We start from the raw sequence: 20,151 nt of genomic DNA, 5'->3' as shown, positions 1-20,151 counted from the left end.
AGGGTTATTACATTTAGCTCTAGCCAGATATGGATAGCTCCATAACATCCCACTATGACTCTTACTATACATTTTGTGGATAAAACCACTTGCATCTGATCTGACTTGAATGCCAATATTTCTGGGAATCCAGCGGAAGATGCTGCTTGTTCAGTTTGATTGGATTGATTTAAGTTGTATCTTTTTGGACACTGACAGGATTCTTGGAAGAATCCTCTTAGTTTGCCCTTATCCTATTTTCACTTTTTTAAAAAAAAAACTATCAGAAGCTGGAGCTACTATTAGAAAGGATTGTTAAAGCATCTTTGACACAAGACTGTGTGTGATCATTATAGACTTATTTCAGATTTCCCATTTGGCAGCAAGGTGAATGAGTAGGCAAGGGCACAGCAGTAGGAATGTGCATTGAGAAAATTTCTGTTTCAGTTTTGGTTTGGGGGGTACTGGAATAATTCTGTTCCATTACTGGTTTGTTCCAGCGAGGGTGATGCCAGCTTAGATCTGATCCATTTGTATTTTGTTTTGTTTTGTTTTCATTCAGCAAGGTGGGCATTAGCCACGCATGTGCAAATGCATGCTATTCTTTTCAAGGGCGATGGGGAAATGAGGCTCTGGGGCAGCTTTGCATGCAGTGGCACCAAAATTGCACAGAACACAGCTGTACTTCTAAACCATTGACCCACTGAGTTTGAAAGCATGCAACAATGGGCTTCCATGTTTAGGGACCCTGAAGAATGCTTGGGGAAGACGTGCATCAAGGCAAGTGTTGTGCAGGACAGTTGCACACGCACTCACACACTATTCTTTTCAAGAAGGGTGGGAGTGGGGAAATGAGGCTCTATTCGTGCTTAACGAAAAACCACATCATCCAAAAATCCACCAGTCTCAAGCACATGAAACCTCATACAACAATGAATTCCAAAGAAGGTGAGTGTTGGCAGGTGCACACAAAGGTGGGAAACTTACTGGCAAAGTGGCACTAGCACATCACAGTGCACAATCAGGAAAGCACTCCTTTGTCAACTAGCGCAATGCAGTGAAATTTTTAAAAATTTGCTTCTTCATGCTAGTGACAATTTGCCAATAAATTTGCCAATAAATTATTACCTTTGAGTCCTGCTGTTATGCCATGTTTCCCTGTGCCTTGTAGTTTTATTTCTACTAAGAGAGGCCATTCAGGTGAATTCTCTTCCCTAATCTGATGCAGGAGCCCATGCCGGGACAAGACCCCCTGTTTAAACCCGTCAGCTTGTCCTTGCACTGTGTGTAAAAGTGCACAGAAGGGGAGGCCTAGATGTTGGTTTTTCCTTCATGGGAAGGAAAGTAGATGGAAGATGGCCCTCTTTTTTCTGGCTGCCAGACTCCTTTTCTGACTAAAACCGTTAATGCAGAGTTGAATGAAAAAGAAAAAGGAGAAATCATAGGAAATCACAAGCAAAAAGAAAAAAGAATGACCAGATTGGTCTTTCCACATGGAATAGTGATCTAGTAAGACACGGGGTTTCCAATCATCAGTTTTGAGTAAGTTATCATATGCTATGGGTTTGAAAAGGGACAAAATAACACATTACATGGGAAAATTGTCATCAGATCTCATATTAAAAGTAGCTGTGGGGACAATATGGATTGGGGCCATAGTACCAGAAGAGAAGGGTTATTTCCTGATCCCACCTATTATCATTCCTCTGATAAAAATTACATATGCATCTGTCCACCACTCTTTTTTCCTTCTGCAACATATAACAGCTCTGCAGGGAGATCTTTTAAAGTCAAGGAAACCACATAGGGGGTGCGTAAGTCACTGGCCCCAGAGATATTGCACCCATACAGTCACAGATCTCCAACTCTATTCCCCCCACAACATGGCTGCTTTTAGTGTTAAACATTGGATGATCCCCATTATATACAGCTTGGATCTTAGGAAGCTGAATCCAACAAGGCAAAAGTGTGTTTGCTGACCTAGCGATAGCTGGATGAAACATTCCTCGTAAAGGAACATGGCCATCTACTTCTGCATCTGGTTTTCCTACTTGATACTCAGGTGGCAGCCATGATTAGGAACGCATTTTTTGGCTGGATCTGATCTATGAACTGTGCCCATTTCTCTTAAATACTATGTTTATCATGTTTGGAAGTTTTAAAAAATAAAGCTCCATTTGGATTACTGTAACCATGCCTAAGGCTGCCCATGAAAGCTGTTCATAATTCAGATTCTGAAACCCCTTAATTTTGCTTGACTGCACTGGCTGCCAATATGGAAAACTAGGTGGGGAGGAGCAAAGACCATTACAGGAGACTCAAGGCTTTTGTTATATACATTAAATACGTAAGAATAGCCCTGCTGGCTCAGACCACTGGTCCATCTAGACCAGCATCCTGTTTCACACAGTGGCAAACCAGATGCCCTGGAGGGCCAGCAACAGTCTACAGAGGCCAAGGCCTTCCCACAATGTTGCCTCTTAGCAATGGCATTCAGAGGCTGGCTCCCTCTGAACATGGACATCTCCTTAGGCACCATGGCCAGTAGCCACCAATGGGTCTATTGCCCATGAATTTATTTAATCCTATCTATGATCATGACCATCATTACATCCTCTGGCAGTGAATTCTACACTTTAATCACATATGGAGTGATTTGTTCATCCTGAATCTATTGTTCATCAACTTCATTGGGTGCCCCTGAGTTCTAGTATTTTGGAAAAGGGGGGGAAAGTTCTTTCTAACCAGTCTCTCTGCCACATACATAGTTTTATGAACTTCTATATGTCCCCCCTCCATTATCTTTTTTTCTAAACTGAAAAGACCTAGTCCCACATAAATTGTACAGTGATACTGGCCTCTATGTTTGGTGAGCCAGTTTGGTGTAGTGGTTAAGAGTGGTAGGACTCTAATCTGGAGAACCAGGTTTGATTCCCCACTCCTCCACTTGAAGCCAGCAAGACCTTGGGTCAGTCACAGCTCTACAGAGCTCTCTCAGCCCCATCCACCTCACAGGGTGATTTTTGTGAGGATAATAATAACACACTTTGTAAACTGCTCTGAGTGGGTGTTAAGTCGTCTTGAAGGGCAATATATAAATCAAATGTTGTTATTATTGTGTTTTTGATCCCTTTAATAATAGAATTTCTTTTGCATCATGGCTGCACACTGAATCAGCATTTTCACTGAGATATTCCACAACCAAGATTTCTTTCCTGAACAGTCACCACTAGTTCAGAGTACATCATGATATAGTTAAAGTTAGGGTTTATTTATTTATGTCTGAATGTGCATCAACTTATGCCTCCTCACACTGAACTTAATTTGCCATGTCATCATCCAGTCACTCAGTTTGGAGAGATCCTTTCAAAGCTCTTCACAATCCACTTTACCATCCAGAATTATTCAGTGTCATTAGTTTCATCATTCTGTGACATTAGCAACCAGCAATAAAAATTAGCACTAGCAGAAAACTCAGAGCCCATAAAAGCAAAATCAGTGGTAATATTCTGAGTAGCTATAGGACAGCATTTTATGAATACATTTTATTATTAACTATATTTTTATCCAAAGCAGGCTACTCTTACAGGACTTTCAGTGACAGCCCCATGATATAATTTCTGATATCCATACATAATAGACAGAAAAGCTATCTTTGCAGAGAGTAAGACAGAGTTGCTACACTGGGACAAATCCCCCTTCTCTTTTTAAAGAAATATCTGGCTAGGTGAGTTGTCATATGCAAAAAAATGATAGCAGGCTTGAGAGGGAGAGCTGTTTCACTTATCACAAAAATCTCACTATCATACCTGTGATACCTTTTAAGAGAAGCCAGTGATTTAATGCAATCACATTTGACTCTGCCATCTCAACAACAGTGAATACGCTATCTGGAAAGAATTATATTTCCTGAGCTATCACACCACAGTGTTTTGCATCTGAGAAAATGAAATATCCTGCAAACTAAAGTACTGCCTTGAAGACATGTTAACTGAGTGCAACAAATGAGGAATATGTATTTATTGTGTTCAAGGGTTTTTAAAGTCACATATTGTATATCGGATACATAATTGCTATAATATTGTACTTTAATGTGTGCTTTCCAGCAAAACCCAGTGGTCTTGAGTCAACACCAAACAGGTGTTTGGGTTGATCATTTGCAGATTTACTCGAGCGCTTGCACAGAAAAGTGCTGTGAATTAGGGAAGCAGCATCTCTGAAATTCTCAGAAGCAGTGAACCACCAGTCTCTGAGAAGAAGGCTGTCAGCATGACCCATTAGCAGCTGTTGGCTGGAAAGAGGACTAAATCACCTGATGCAGTGCATAACAGATGCATACATGAAGAAAAGGAAGGGAGAATGACTGAGTGAGGAGCAGCAAAGTTGCTGTTCTGCTTTCTGAAGACACGCTGCTGCTCTAACACTCTCTTTCTGCTGTCTTCAGAGCATATTCTTAATCCAGCCCCCTCTTCTTTGGAAGAGAAGGGTGTCTGGCAACACACTGTAACCCCTGGAAGACCCCAAATGTTCCCATGAGGACAGCAGAAAGCAGGCAGCTCCATTATTTCCCCCCTTATTTGTATGCTGCAGTTTCACATGTTCTGTTGTACATGGGAGAATCAGAAATGTCAGAAATTCACTTCTCATCAATGAAAGACAGCAGGATGTCAAATGATGGTTGGATAACTGGAAAGCAACAAACAGGCTTGTGACACCTTCAAGACTAACAGATTTATTGTGGCAAGCCTATGCCATGATAAATCTGCTAGTCTTTAAGGCATCACTATTTTATATTCTGAGTGCTGTGCATGAAGATAAAAAAATAATCCTGTCAGCATTATTTCTCTCCTGTCTGTTTGCTTGTTTGTCACAAATGAATACTGACCTTCCTCTGAGGAGCTCAATGCAGTGTATGCGTGGATATCCCATTGTAGCCAATCTTCATGCTAGACTGCAGCCATACATAATTCTGGCCCAAATCTGTATTTCAAAGCATCCTTAGGGTCACGTTTAGCCCTTCTCACACTTGCCACTTTTGCTCTGAAACCACTTTTGTCCCTGTGGGGATCCATGCTTCTATGGAAAAATTGATCTGGAATTCCGGGTCTCAAAGGATGGAGCAGAGAAGCAGATATCAGATTAATATTTATACATATTTCTCACAAATTCAGAGGATTCTGCTATTTTACTCCAATAGCACCTTAAAGACCAACAAGATTTCCAGGGTATAAGCTTTCAAGATAATAAGTGGGGGACATGCAAAGAATTGCAGCAGATAGCTCATTTCCCCCTCTCCTACTTTCCCTTCCCTAAAATCCCCCATGGAGTTTTTCCGGATTCATTCTCTCCTCCCCACCCATCAATCAACCTTTCATTATCTGCCGCATCTATTTCTTTCCCTCTTTCCCTCCACCTGGCAGCCTCTCCCTGGGAAAACTCTGGCCTAGTATTGCAGTGCCAGATCTACACCTGGCCCAGATATATGGTGGTGAACCTGCAAAGACTTGCAGAGGGCACCTCATGTACCTCTGTATCTCATCCCCACACTATTTCCCCTTTCTCTTTTCCAGCAGCCCCACCTTTCCCTGCTTCCTCTCTCCTCCCCATCCATCTACCATCTCACTTACCTTTTCTCCCCACACCGCCATCTTCAACTATAATTATTTTACTTCATTTATATCCTGTTTTTTCTTCACAATGGGGAGTGAAAACAGTTTACACCATTCTCCTCTCTTCCATTTCATTTTCACAACAACCCTATAAGGTAGGATATGCGGAGTGTGTGTGACTGGCCCAAAGTTATCCACTGAGCTTCCACAGCAGAGTGGGGATTCAAACATGGATCTCCCAGATTGTAATCTGAAATTCTAACCACTACACTGGTTTTTGTGGGATAGCAGCTGTTGAACAGTAGCAAGCAGTCAGATCTGGATGAGTCATGCAAGTGGGATGATAGCAAATTGCTTGATTCTTGCTGCCAGCCTTGGAAAGGGCCTATCCCCTCTCCCTGACTTTTCCTGACAAAAACCAAGGCTTGAATACTGTTGTTGCTGCCTAGCAGAAACAGGGGGCATCTGTTTTGTAAAGCTACATATGGTCTTTTTATCATTTTGGGAAGTAACCTCTCCTCTGGTATTTGTTTGTTTTTTGGATTTCAGATGTTTCTGCAAACCTGGAATTTTTCTCACGTTTGTAGAAAGATCTGTCTTGTCTGTTCATGGTCCCAATCTCTAAATTCAAATATCCACTTTGGGATGACTTTGAGAATTAGATATACTGGCAGAAACCACAAAGGAGATGTATATGTATTTCTGTATGAAGGCTGTATATTTTATAACATTGTACAGGCAAGTGAAAAAAAATGGTTTGTAGAACTGTTGGAGCTGTGGATTTGGGGGTTGATGAATGCATAGGTAAATGTTGTGGTAGTGTTACTGCCCTATGTAGGGATAGGGATTTTAAGTAGTTAGAATGATAAGAGTAAAAAGGATGTGAGGATAACATTGAGGTTGAATTCAAGTCGGAAGCCCATGTCTGGTGGGGTGGGGTGGAAGCAGGAGAACAGAATAGGCTGGTTATAACAGGTCATAGGGCACAGGTAGTGATGGGAAGTGCTAGTGGCCGAGGTCCAGAAGATGCTGAGTGTGGGGACATTTGATCCACTCTGGAGAGACATTTGGTTAAACAGGAGTGTTTAATATTTACATAGGAGAATGCCGTTGTCTTAACCTTCTTCCCCAGAGGCCAAGGGCTCTCAAAAACCCCCATAGTGACCTGATGCATCCTAACTCTGCAGGGCTCTCCAAACAGGAACAGACAAGAGGCCTCAAGATTATGGGCTGAACCGCTTTGTTTTAAATGGAGATACAAAAAGGCTTTCAGGTAAGAGATTCCAGACTTTGTAGCTCATTGTTGGTTTTATGAGTATAGTTTTAGGATGCTTACTGTTGCCGTTCATGTCCTTGTCTGTTTTCAGTGGCACTGGCTAGTTTTTAAACGGTTTGTTTGGTTTTGTGGTATTTTCAGTGGTGAACCCCTTAGGCGGGTCTCTAGAGAGGTGGTATATACTACATTTTCTAAATAAATAAAATTAATTCCCTCCCACCTACCCACCCGCGCCCATTTCCTTTAAAGTGTTCTAGGCAACTCAGGAGCTGCGAAAGCGAGTGGTGAGATGTTGACCGAGCCGGGGATCTCTGGAACGTCTCTCTCGGAGGGGGAATTCGAGGCGTTTGAGTGGAGCTGAGAGGCCTGGGCGCGGGTGCGACGAGGCGGGAGAAAGGCGGATTATGAATAACACAACTAAATGCCAAGAGCGCGAAAGTGCCTGAGAGGAAAGTTGGCGGGGATTGCGCCGGGTGAAGCGCGCCAGGGGCCAGGCGGGGGATTCCAGCGGGCCGAGGACGCCTCCGCCTCCGCCTCCGCCTCCGCCTGGCTCGTTGGCGTGGCCTGACTCACCGGCTCGCCCCGGGCCGGCGGGGAGGCGTCTCTGCCCTCCCCGCCTCCTCCCCGCCTGTCGTGGCTGCTGACGCGCCGCTCGCCGCCTATTAATCCTCCGGCGCGGCAATGCCTGCCAGTCGAGCTGGCAGAGGCGCGAGGCTCCCCGTGCTGCCGCTGAGCTGCGAGCGGAGAGGGCGGCTCGGGAGAGGGTGGCGCCGCTCTGAGCCCGGGCCGACGGGGCGGAGGATGGCCCGGGCGCGGGCGGCATGGAGTCGGCGGCGGGCGGCAGGAACTCGTCGGGCTCGGCCAGCGCCAACGGCACGGTGAGCGGCGGCGGCGGGGCCGGCGCGGCCGGCGGGGAGGCGCAGGGCGGGAGCGCCATCCTCATCTCCTTCATCTACTCGGTGGTGTGCCTGGTGGGGCTGTGCGGCAACTCCATGGTCATCTACGTGATCCTGCGCTACGCCAAGATGAAGACGGCCACCAACATCTACATCCTCAACTTGGCCATCGCCGACGAGCTGCTGATGCTCAGCGTGCCCTTCCTGGTCACCTCCACGCTGCTCCACCACTGGCCCTTCGGCTCGCTCCTCTGCCGGCTGGTGCTGAGCGTGGACGCCGTCAACATGTTCACCAGCATCTACTGCCTGACGGTGCTCAGCGTGGACCGCTACATCGCCGTGGTGCACCCCATCAAGGCGTCGCGCTACCGCCGGCCCACCGTGGCCAAGATGGTCAACCTGGCCGTCTGGGGGCTGGCCATCCTCATCATCCTGCCCATCATCATCTTCTCCCGGACCGAGAGCAACACCGACGGCACGATGGCCTGCAACATGATGATGCCCGAGCCCAAGCAGAAGTGGCTGGTGGTCTTCGTGGTCTACACCTTCCTCATGGGCTTCCTGCTGCCCGTAGTGGCCATCAGCCTCTGCTACATCCTCATCATCGCCAAGATGCGCATGGTGGCGCTCAAGGCCGGCTGGCAGCAGCGCAAGCGCTCGGAGAGGAAGATCACCCTCATGGTCATGATGGTGGTCATGGTCTTCGTCATCTGCTGGATGCCTTTCTACATCGTGCAGCTGGTCAACCTCTTCGTCGAGCCCGACGACGCCACCATCAGCCAGCTCTCGGTCATCCTGGGCTACGCCAACAGCTGCGCCAACCCCATCCTCTACGGCTTCCTCTCGGACAACTTCAAGCGCTCCTTCCAGCGGCTGCTGTGCCTCAGCTGGATGGACAACGCCACCGAGGAGCCCATCGACTACTACGCCACCGCCCTCAAGAGCAGGGCCTACAGCGTCGAGGACTTCCCCGCCGACAACTTCGGCGAGTCGGGCGGCGTGTACCGGAACGGGACGTGCACCTCCAGGATTACCACCCTCTGAGGGGGGCTCCGCTCTCCCGGCCGCGGCGGGAGGGAGCGGATCTGGCGGGCAGGGAGGGGCGGCGAAGAGGATGAGGGGGCGCCTCGCCAGGGGCCCCGTGGGGCAGGGGGACTGCGCCTCTTCCCGCCCCTCCCCTCGGACTGGCAGGCGTCCGGAGCCCGGCCCAGAGGAGGCCTGCAGCCGGGCGCTCAGTGCTGCCCTTCGGCTCCCGGCCCGCGACTGTGTGGGGCGGTGGGCGGGGGTCTTTCTTTAGCTGCTTCTCCTGAGTTGCCCGCCTCGCTTGCGTGTCGCCTGGCTGCCCATCGGGCTTGGTGTCGACTTCGAGGGAAAGAAACGGGCGCCGTCGGTGGCTTTGCTCCTCTCGCCCCATAAAAAAAAACTAGCGACCGAGGGAGCCGGGCGGTCTTTCTTTTCTATCCACCGGTGCTTTCTTTCTTAAAAAGAAAGGCGCCGGGGCTCTGCAAACTCCCTCTAGCTTAGCCCCACAATCACCGTTTCTCGGAGCCCAGGTTGGAAAGCACTCTGAACATGCTTAGAGCCGCTCTTGTTTTCTTTTCATTTAATGACTTCACATGGGATAGCGAAGGAGAGTACTCCTTTCTGGTTCATTGCGTCGCGCCTCCCAGTCTTGGAACTCGGCTTCTCCCCCCCCCCCCAAAAAAAAGAAAGAAAGCTGAGACACTCAAAGTCAACAGCTTCCCGTTGCTGGCGAGCAACATCTCTGGGGCAGATTGTGCCTCTGTCTCGAAACAGCCCCAGAAAAAACGGGAGCTAAATCCTGGGTCACTTTCACCGGGGGGGGGGGGGGCGGGGAGCGCAGTCCTATTCTCCTCTCCCTCCACTACGAATTGCTGTTTGGCATTCAGCGGCGCTCAAGGGGAAGTAGCAATCCATTTGGAAAGGGAAAGGGACCCGGTCTGCTAAAAAGGCAGGCGATTATTTCATTATCTCGCGGCAACAGCAGGCTGCTGATAAGAGCCAGATAAATAACCTCCCCCCTCCCTCCCCGCCGTCCTCGCTGACTGTCAAGCGCTGGGCACGGGGCTCCGAGGAATGTTTGATCTGGGAAACGTTTGGCTTCGCCCTGTGGGTACACACAATAAAGGTGTGCAAATAAAGCCCTTTCAAGAACTGCCAGGCGGCTGGCCTGGGTTGTGTGTGAGATACAAGAGTCAGAGAGGAAGGGACTGCTACTGCTGTGTTTTCCCTTTCTGAAACAAAAAGGGGAAACTTTATCTCAATGTCTCCCCTTTATTTCAACGTTATTTTGCTGGTCCTTTCTCCAGAGAAATGCCATTGACCTTAGGTGACTTAAGGCTCAGGGAGTGCAGCTACCGGCACTCTTGAAATGGTTTTAGAAGAATTGCCTTGTCAGCTCAGACTAATTTCCAAATGCCTATGGTGGCCCTCCATGGGCACCTCCCGGACAAAGCTGATGTAATAAGCTACAGCTATGCTCTCTTGTGTGACTTCCTTACCCCACAGTCAGAGGCACAGAGAACCTGTCATCTTTGGATAGCTCCTCAAAGTGCAATTTGTACCTACACCTATGGGCTGGATCAAGGGCTGCACCCTTGAGCAGAAGGTCCATTCCCTAAGTGCAAATACATCTTTGGACCCATCCCAGTATGTAAAGCTGCCAATATAGGTTCCATGTGGTACATCATGGGTAGTATTCATGGCAGAAACAGGACGTGTGTGTCCTACTTCCACAGGGACAAGAGGACTTCAGACAGGAATACTGCCAAACTGGGTCAAGCCAAGTTGCCCATCAAACCTAGAGTAGCTAGGAGCTGTTCTCACCAAAAGCAACTGTACTTATAAAAAAATAAAATAAAAGGGGTACATTTATACAAAAACAAGCAGCCCATCCCTTTTTATACTCAACCCCCAGGAATTTGAGTAACCACCTATCCATTTTGCATTATCATCCTTTTCATCACTGATTTGCAATGCTTTGACCAAATGTTTTGCTGTATGTTTAATTTCCAAGAATCTAGTTTTAAAATGTGAGGCAGAATGTTCTTTTTATTTTATAAAATTGTGTGTTGTAGAAACTGTGTTCTCTGCAACAGTTTTTGCTGTTTACCAATTCAGCGTGGTTACATTCATGTCAAAGGTTCAGTTTGTTCAGAGCACTTTCTTAGATGGGGGAAAATTGTTACCTTGGTAGAGAAATGCTTTTCTATTCCTTTCATTTTGGTTTCCCATCTTTTAATGTCATTGTACATGTCAGGACTGATTTTTTTTTAAAAAAAATAGTTTATTGTTTTTTGTTCAAATTGGCAGTGTTTTTTTCTCTTTTACAAGAACCACAGGTATACATTCTCATAAAATAAAAAGTGGGCAGGTTAAAAATAAAAGGAGAGGGGAGATATAGGCTAACAGCCACCTATGCTCCAAATCTTTGTGCCAAATCTATCCTACTAAATGTAATTTTCAAATGAATAGGAGCATTTAACAAAGAAGAATGTGTGTGAAAACGAAGATATTAAACTTCCTCAAAAACTATGATGTAAAAACTATTCTGGAACAAGTGCTTTCAGGACTGAAATTTAGTTGTGTAGTGTCCTCAAAACAGAACACATTTTCACTGATACCATAACACTGTTGAATTAAATAAAAACTCAGAACCTGTGAGTGAAGGGATTAGCATGTTGTATTAGGGAGACCTGGGTTCAAATCCCCATCCTGCAATGAAGTTTAATGGGCAACCATGAGCCAGTCACCCTCTCAGCCACCTCACATGGATGTGAGGACAGAACCACGTGCGCGGCAAGATGAGAATGTATTGGTACATTTCAGATGAAAAACAAAAAAATATGGGAAGTAATGTAGTTTAACATGGCATATTCACATTTTCTATCTACCCGATCATGTTATCAACAACTTCATCACAAAAGTTAAGGAGGTATTTAAAGTTATATTTTAGTCATCATTAAAGTATACCATTATTCTAGCTTGTTACTTTTATTAGTTATTTATATAGTGCCAACAATGTTTTTGAACCTTTACAATATTTATTTTTGTAGCAAACAAGATCAGTCTGTACTCGAAGCTCAGGGACAAGATCCAACCAAAGCTAAGCATTTTGAAGTCCCTTTGACTTCAGTAAAAGAAACCCACTGCTTCTTCCTATGCATTTTTCCTTGGAAGTCCAAGGAAGTTCCTTGGACGTCCATGGTGCTTACTCCCAAGAAAGTGTCCCAGGATTGCAGCCTTAAGCACATGATTCATTCTCAAATTCAAATCTATGGGACTCAATTGTGCTTATCCATGGTTGGATTGAGCCCTCCATTTTATCAGAGAGGGAGATAAGAGACAGGGCTAAAGGGAGAGAGGAAAGACTGAAAAGAAATGCAAGGAATAAACAAGAGTATATTTACATAGGCTTAAGCTTTGTTTCACTTGGGGCTACTGTGCTATAGGGTGAACATAATTTGGACATGACCCATAAGGATATTTCCTGTATTTACTCTACCAAAAGGGGTAACAAAAATGCTGCACACGGTCTGGTAATAAGGTCAATTTATAACCCATGCTTAAAGCTTTTAGATCTATATTTGGGCCCCTTCATTTTTCTGTGGGTGATTTGTTTGAGTTAATCATGGGGAGGGGGCATTCACTTGTTTTCTAATTTCCCCTTCCCTTTTGAGTCTATAAAGGACTGTCATTTTAGGTTCTTTATTAACATGTAACTGAAATTAAAAGAATTATCAAATTATTCAGAACAGACAGAAAACCCATTGTACCATTTGTTCATTTGTGTTTATATTTTTAGAGTCATATTTCAAACCTGGATCACTCTTTCCATAAGGGGGTATCAATCTAGTGCTCTTATACTGTCATTTTTTTCTCAGCAATACTGTAATTCAGTGTTAGCTTAATAAACAGAATAAGTAGTTCTCTACAATCCATTTTCGACTATTCCTGTGCAATCACTGGGCTGCTTTAATCAAAAGAGTATTGAGAAAGCATATAATCACATACAGAACTGAGATTTGTTGACACGTTAAACAAAGCTTTCCTTCTTTGTTCATTTGCTATCATGATAAGTAGATATTCTGCATTTTAAAGCAGACTAACCCAGCATGCACATAATATTTATCTGTTTCTTAAGTTTTGCCAAGCCCAACCAACTCTTGGATGGGGATTCGGAGAAACAAGAAAAACAAAACACTGAAGCCAATATATACCCAACCTGAACTTCTAATATTAAACGGAGAGTCACACATTCTCCATAATTCAATAATTAGGCATAATTTTGGAGGGAAAGGGGCATCGGTCTTATTTGCAGCTCTACGCTGATTGACCAGTGTGTATTGCATTGGAAATTAGACTACAATCAATTCAGTTTGATACTGGAAATGCTTATAAGATCTGTTAGGGAGACTAAGACTATTCAGTGGAAACATGCTAAAGATGATAGAAACAAGTCTTAATACCACAGGAAAAGGTGCTATTTCTTCGAGTGAGGACTACTTCTAAGGTGTAAGCCCTATTTCCACAGCAGCCTTTTCATGGTGTTTTATTTTAAGCCAGTAGTGGAAATCAATGTCTCAAAAGTGCAGTGATGGGAAGCAGCACACACATTAAACATTCTGCAGATGCAAAGTGCATGTTCAGTGCCCCCTGAGCATTACATGCATATACTAGCCTCTCATCAGCTGCTGTGTTAGGTTGATGCAACATTGCTTGACCTAACATACAAAGATACTATGTTCCAGCATGATTGAGCAAGATCTTTCACTGTAGAAAGTGACCGGGAGTATGACTGCTTCAGCATGAATGAATAGCCAAAGTTATCCCAATTTGCTCCTTTTTAGTCCTACCAGTTTCTTGCCGATGGAGGCTGACCTTTCCTTGCCTTTTCTTTCTAGCCCCATGACTCCCCAATGGCATTCATGGAATTTGGATGGGAACCCTCATAGGCCTAAAGCTATGTAGATTGAGAGGCAGCAGTGAGGAGGGGAATCAGGTAAGATGTCCCCTCTTCTGTCAGCAGAATATCAGTAGAATCCATCCCCATATATTTTAGTGCAAACTCTTACTTAGCTTGAACATTTATATGCCACCTTACAGTATGTTGCTCTCAAGGTGATGTACAGAAAACTGACACATGCTTACAGAGCAACTGACAGTGCAAACTTGTGCTGAACTTGCTGTCCTCCTAAGCAGGCTTACTCAGAAGATCCATGTTATTGAATGGGGCTTACTTCCAGAATTGTGTCCTTAGGATTACAGCCTTACTCTTATTCCTATGACCGCTATTTAGCAGGAGGGCCTTTCTCTCTCTTTTCTCTCCTTATATTGAATCCCTTTCATTCTGTGCAATAATAGTTGACTTGACATCTAATAGTAATGGCAGCAGTTTTTCACTGATATACACAAAGCAGCAGGCTCTAAATTAGATGTGCTGTACCAGCAAAAAGATTGCTTAGCTTGGAGCTAGCCAGCTGCTATAGCTGTGCAATATCACCAAGCACAACATGGGCATTGCACACAGAAATGCCAGGGAGAGGCATTTGTTTGTAACTGGGCCAAGGCTGTTCCTTGAACTGCATTTTGAATTTTCCCACAGCAAAAATGGCTGTCTCTGAAAACTGCATTAGAAATGAGACATACTTAATTATATTATGCTGATATACTGATGTAACTAAACTCAAGTAGGTTCTACCTGAGCCTTATGGAGCACATTCATGAGTAAGCATTAAATCATATGCGCTGCTTCAAACACAGTTTCATTGAGGAAGCTGTTTGCTGTGATACTGCAGAAATTTCTACCACAGCAGCACAAATTATAAACATGAGGGAAATATTACTGCTAGCCCTAATGAAACCAAACCCAGGGGCAGGGGAATGAATGTTGATGCACTGAACTCTAAGACAACTCCTTTTTTCTTTCATAGATGTGCATCATGTGTGGAAGACTTTCACATGTAAGAATTTTATTCTGATGGAATGTCCCCAAGACACAAAACACAGGACATGGCTCATGGGTGATGCTGTCAAGGACGAGAGCATCCTGAGATATGCAAGTGAGCTTAGATGGATTCATTTCATTCAGCTAAAATAACCACTGTGCAAAATAAATATTCTCATTAGAACGCCTACATTTTTAAAACAACAACAGAGAAACACAGAATTAACAGATGCAGGGATCAATTCCCTTCTCTAGGATTTCTAGGCCCTAAAACTTGAACGTTCTCCAGGGGTTAGCTACAGAGAAAATGAATCACAAATCTATGGAGGCAAATATATATATATATATTCTTCTCATTATATATTCTGCACTGCAAATTTCTCTAGCACAGAGTCCCATCAGACCAACAGCTAGAGACTGGAGTTTATAAGGAGAAAAATTGCATGCTCAACCACTAAAGCTCTTCTAGGAAAGAGGGTTGGGAATTACATTCAGAATATGCTGAAAGGGTAAGGAGTCATCAAGGGCTAAGGTGCATAAAATAAGGCATTTAAATTGGTCAATGATGTACCAGAAGTTAGAGGTGCAAATTGTATTCCCTTTCAAAAAAATAAATGGCTGCCCACCACTATCACCCTGCTTCTCCTGAATGTGGGTTTGGCCCCTTCCCTATCTGAAAAACACCTGACTGCCCAAATATAAAAAGAGTAGACCAAGACCTGCTGCTTGACTCTCTATAAAATGTTTATTCTCCTTTATCCTCCACTTAGAAAAAAAATGAACTCTTTTGGAGTCGGTTGTTAATTCAAGGCCTACAGAGTGTAGTCCGATGCTATTTTTGATCTCTCTCCTCTTTGCTTCCAAAAAATCAGGTTCATGCAGTGTGAGTTTAATGTGGATGATCCCAGACATGCAATAGGGCTATATAAGTAACACTGTGCATGAATTTATGTGTATACACACCCATACACATGTATTATAAAAATGAGGGGATCAGGTGTGTTGGCAGGACAAAGGGGTTCTCATAGATATGTTAAGATTTATTTATAAAAATGCATATGCTATCTTTCCATTCTAAAACAATGCACGGACAAACATTTAACATTTGTATTTGCTACTGAAGATAAAGAAAATGTCACCTAGATGCAATAAGGACCTCACCCCAAACACACGATGCAACAAAATTAAAGAATCTAACCAAAGTGTTCTGGCAAAATGAACCAAACCCAAATATTCCTGTGCATCTCAGTAAACAGAGATGATTTCACCACTTTCATTTCAATTAGCAAATACTGTGTACAAATGCACACCCACATGGTGACAGCTACAATACTGTTCATGGCACGCAACTTGACAAGTCACTTCTTTGCCTCCTACCTGGTGTGGTAAATTCCAGCTGTCACTATGTGGGGTGCACTGATAATGAATATTTACTATCTGTGCAGATAGTACTTGATCACATGAGTCACATGGCAAGTCTGTACATATTTGACTCAGATTACATCTCTCTCTTTATATGCCATACAGTTTATATAACTAGTCTGGTTTTATACAATTTATTTTTAGTTTGCCTCCTAACTTATCCAGAAATATTTATGACTCAATTACCCTAAAAGCTGATCTAAAGTAAAAAATGATGATTTGAAGTTTTTAATAAGTATCTTATACAACAATTGTTAGTGCTGAAATGCATAAATGTCATTCAGAAGTTTCTGTTCCTAGAGGAATTCCATGTGTATTATTACAGTAACAGGAAGGATATGTTAAGGCATTTGAAGTTACAACACTTAGGTGGCAATATTTATGTCAGGCAAATAAGAATTTAAAAAAAGAATGTTACAAATTTGCATCATTTTCCTCGTCAAAGGAAGACGGTGGCCCAAATTTAACATTCATTTCTGATATAGTAAATAATCTTGCTTTGATTTTATTTATTTAGACATTTAAACCCTCCTTTTCTCCCCAAAGCAGCTTACAACATTGTTCTTCCTTCCTTCTCAGCAACCACCCTGTGAGGTAGGCTAAGCTGAACGTTACTGGTCCAAAGATACCCAGTGAGCTTCCATGGCAAAGCGAAGCTTCAGACCTGGGTCTTCCATATCCTAGTCTGACACTATTGTGGCTCTTTTGATGGACTTTTTAAAGTCATATTCATTCCACACAGCAGATATTCCTTATGAGTGTACATCCATACATATGGTGACAGCTAATGTATTATACAAGAGAGAGGGACCGTCTCTTTCCATATACTCCCCGGAGGGTGCTGAGATCAGCTGGTAAGCACGTACTGGTGGTCCCTGGCTCCAGGGAGGTTCAATTGGCCTCAACCAGGGCCAGGGCCTTTTCGGTCCTGGCCCTGACCTGGTGGAACTCTCTCTCTGAGGACACCTGGGCCCACCAGGATCTTGTCTCCTTCGTGCGGGTCTGTAAGACAGAGATGTTCTGCCAGGCGTATGGTTGAGGCCATCAGGGTTTCCACCAAATGAGCCCCTCTCCCGGTCTCCTCTCTGTCTGTAGGGGGTATTGACCATCTACCCCCCATATATGAGCAATCACGCATGGTTAAGCCGCACCTCCACCTCCGTTAGATGTTATATGGTTTTTATATGGTGAGCAGGTGTTTTATTAGAAAGCTGTGTTAATTTGTGATTTTAATTTGTATATTTTATCTTCTGTTGTAACCCACCCTAAGCCCGCTTGCGGGGAGGGCGGGATATAAATATAATTAATAATAATAATAATAATAATAATAATAATAATAATAGTAATAATAATAATAATGACAAAGAATAGCTATATTATAAAGCCTCCTAGTTAGCTCCAATGATAGAATGATAACTGAAGCTCATATAACTGGTAATTGATCATTTAAAAAAAAATTGCTTTGGCAGAAGTGACTTCCACAACACAAAGATCTTCACTGTGTGACTGAAGGTGAGCTGTAACAGCCATTTTGTGGTTGGCTGTGCATTCTGCAGCAGCCATTTTGAGGTAGCCATTTTGTGGCTGTGCCCAACACACTGCATCAGAATTCCAAATGTGCCTGCAGGCTCAAAGGGGTTGGGGATCCCTGCCCTAAGGAATAAGATTAACTATTGATTAGTGGATGTTGCAGTCAGCAAAAAGTAACCAGGAAGTAATTGATTAAGGAACAAATGAAAAATTGTAAGGGGAAATTTTACTGAATGGATCACTCTTCAGTAAACATATACTAGGATTTTGTACTGGACTATAGTAAGTGCTGTATATGGAACCCTGACTTCAGTTCTGCTTACAGCTGTTCATACAAATTATGGAGCATCGCTAAAATGTCCTAGCATGGAAGCAGACAGACTATGTTCTGTTGAAATGAAAAATGCATTATTTTAAAACAAGAGAACCAATTAAGATTCAATGAGAGCTTTAGGAGCATGACATTGGTAATATAAAGATCCTATGTTAATTGTTCCAGTAGATTATATAATAAAAATGGAGATCACACACAGACAAAAAGGATAATCCAGAATACACTGATTTCTGGAATACAGAAAAGCAAGAGTAAATTTACTAACTTTCTTTTTCCTAAAACCCTGTGAATGTTATTTTGCATATTATCTGACATAAATCACTGAGAGATCCAAAATATGGTTTCAACTGGCATTCTAGATATTTTCAAACATACAGGGCAGCAGATAAATATTGGACAAACACTTTTTTAAAGCATACATTAATTATGTTTTTGTGTATGATTACTTGGAAGTCAAACCTCTCTGAACTTGGCAAGTTTTATTTTATTAAAATATTGGTATCTTTCCTTTAACAAGAGTTTTCAAGGCAAAGCACATTAATAGAAAATCCAAAACAAAAGCTACACCCCGTATCACGTGAACATGTAAGCCTAATCCTTAGTAGATGTGTACTGGAATTGCTCCACAGATGTCTAAAAACTCATGCCTATTCTCACTACCTGAGACCATTAGGAGAGCCGTGCAATTCTGTTTCATTCCAGGTTATTGCTAAACTCGAAGCCCGCCCTTGCTCACTCCACTCGCCAACCCCATAGCTTATTGTGCTTGCAATATTATTTTATAGGGGCTGTATATCTGTGCACTCCATGGGCTAATGTTGAAAGCAGCATCTAGTCCTATTTTTCTCCTTTAATGATAATAAATGGTTGTAGTACATTTGTTTAACAACAAATAACTGTTTTTTAAAACAAAAAATCAATTAGAACACCTGAATGTTAGGCTTTTAATAAGTTTTTTTTTTAAATAACCAGCAAGTTCTACCTCCATACCTTTGCTCAGGCAGCATTCTTGGATATTACTCCAACTTTATGGCCGTTTGATTCAGTTCTGCAACGCATCAAGTTTAGTTCCTTGCAAAATAATCAGAAGAGTTTGTTAGAAGTCCTCCTGATTCCTTCCATAATTAAGTTATTTTTCCACAAATCTTGCAATATGAGGTCTAAAGCTTCTAACACAGCCTTGTGAGTCACGGTATACTCATCCCATACTATGAGTCTACACTCTAGTAAAATGTTAGTAAAATTATTATTGCAAGTTGGTTGACCAGCTGTTGACGTATTTAACAGTGGTTGTAGCTGTAGGGAAATGTGCTTGCTTGCCTTATACACCTTTTTATTTTCTTTACAAACCCTTCAAACAGCTTGCCTTCTTCTGCATCTATGTAACTGTCACTGAGGCTTTGCTTCGTTTTGCAGGAAGACTTGGATCTTAGCAGAAGTCAGTGAAAACAGATGCCTGAAAGTGTTTCAGTGGTTGCCAGGACAACTGTTGATTATGAAAATGCCCCATCACAAACCAGAGCAGTTTTTGAAACATAGCTCAGAGAAGTAAACTGCCTTTGTTTTATAAATGATGGGATACTCTCCACCCTCTTTGCCTATGCTGCCCCCACCTTCCTAGCTCCTAGCATTGCATTCATTGCAAATGTTCTGATTCCCTTCATCCTTGGCACGGCACTTTCATGATCACCCTGAAGCTGTCAGCTCTTTTTGAAATTTCTTGCTTTATTTTCTGATGAGTTACATCTGCCACAAACAGACAATACAGGTTCCACTGCAAATAGTATAGCACAGGGATGTTCTGGAGATAATATGCAACAGGACATTCTGATTCCCTTTGTTTTGGGTACTGCAAGTCCCACAGTCACAGACAGATGGACTCAGTCATGCATGCTTTTATTACTATAGATTCTGCATTACACACAAACATAATAAGGACAGACGTGCCAGTCAGAGCTTTACACTTCACTGTTCAGTCTCCAATGCTCTGAGCTCATACAAATTTAATAGGAAAGAAGACTGGATATGATCTTAGGGAGAGGTGTTGGATGGAAGTAAGAATTCATGATGGGAGGTAAAATTGCACAAAATACACCCAAAGTCTAATCTTAACTAGTTCAGCAAAGCAGGATGTTCAC

At 43.2% G+C, this 20,151-nt stretch overlaps 1 protein-coding gene across 1 annotated transcript; it reads left to right on the top strand.

Annotated features, from left to right (window-relative positions):
• The first annotated feature begins 7,685 nt into the window (after window positions 1-7,685).
• Window positions 7,686-11,086, top strand: SSTR1 (somatostatin receptor 1). The gene has a single exon (XM_054972494.1). It carries the CDS (start codon window positions 7,686-7,688, stop codon window positions 8,802-8,804), a length of 1,119 nt encoding a protein of 372 aa, XP_054828469.1. The 3' UTR covers window positions 8,805-11,086.
• Window positions 11,087-20,151: the final 9,065 nt, after the last annotated feature.

This window comes from Eublepharis macularius, chromosome 2 (genome assembly GCF_028583425.1).
Source record: "Eublepharis macularius isolate TG4126 chromosome 2, MPM_Emac_v1.0, whole genome shotgun sequence".
In the NCBI taxonomy this organism is placed as follows: Eukaryota; Metazoa; Chordata; class Lepidosauria; order Squamata; family Eublepharidae; genus Eublepharis; species Eublepharis macularius.
Note: the sequence above shows the minus strand (reverse complement) of the source record. Positions and strands in the feature narration are given on the sequence as shown.

Excerpts from the sequence above, each read along its gene's own strand:
- SSTR1 (XM_054972494.1), top strand. The coding sequence starts at position 7,686 with ATGGAGTCGGCGGCGGGCGGCAGGAACTCGTCGGGCTCGGCCAGCGCC.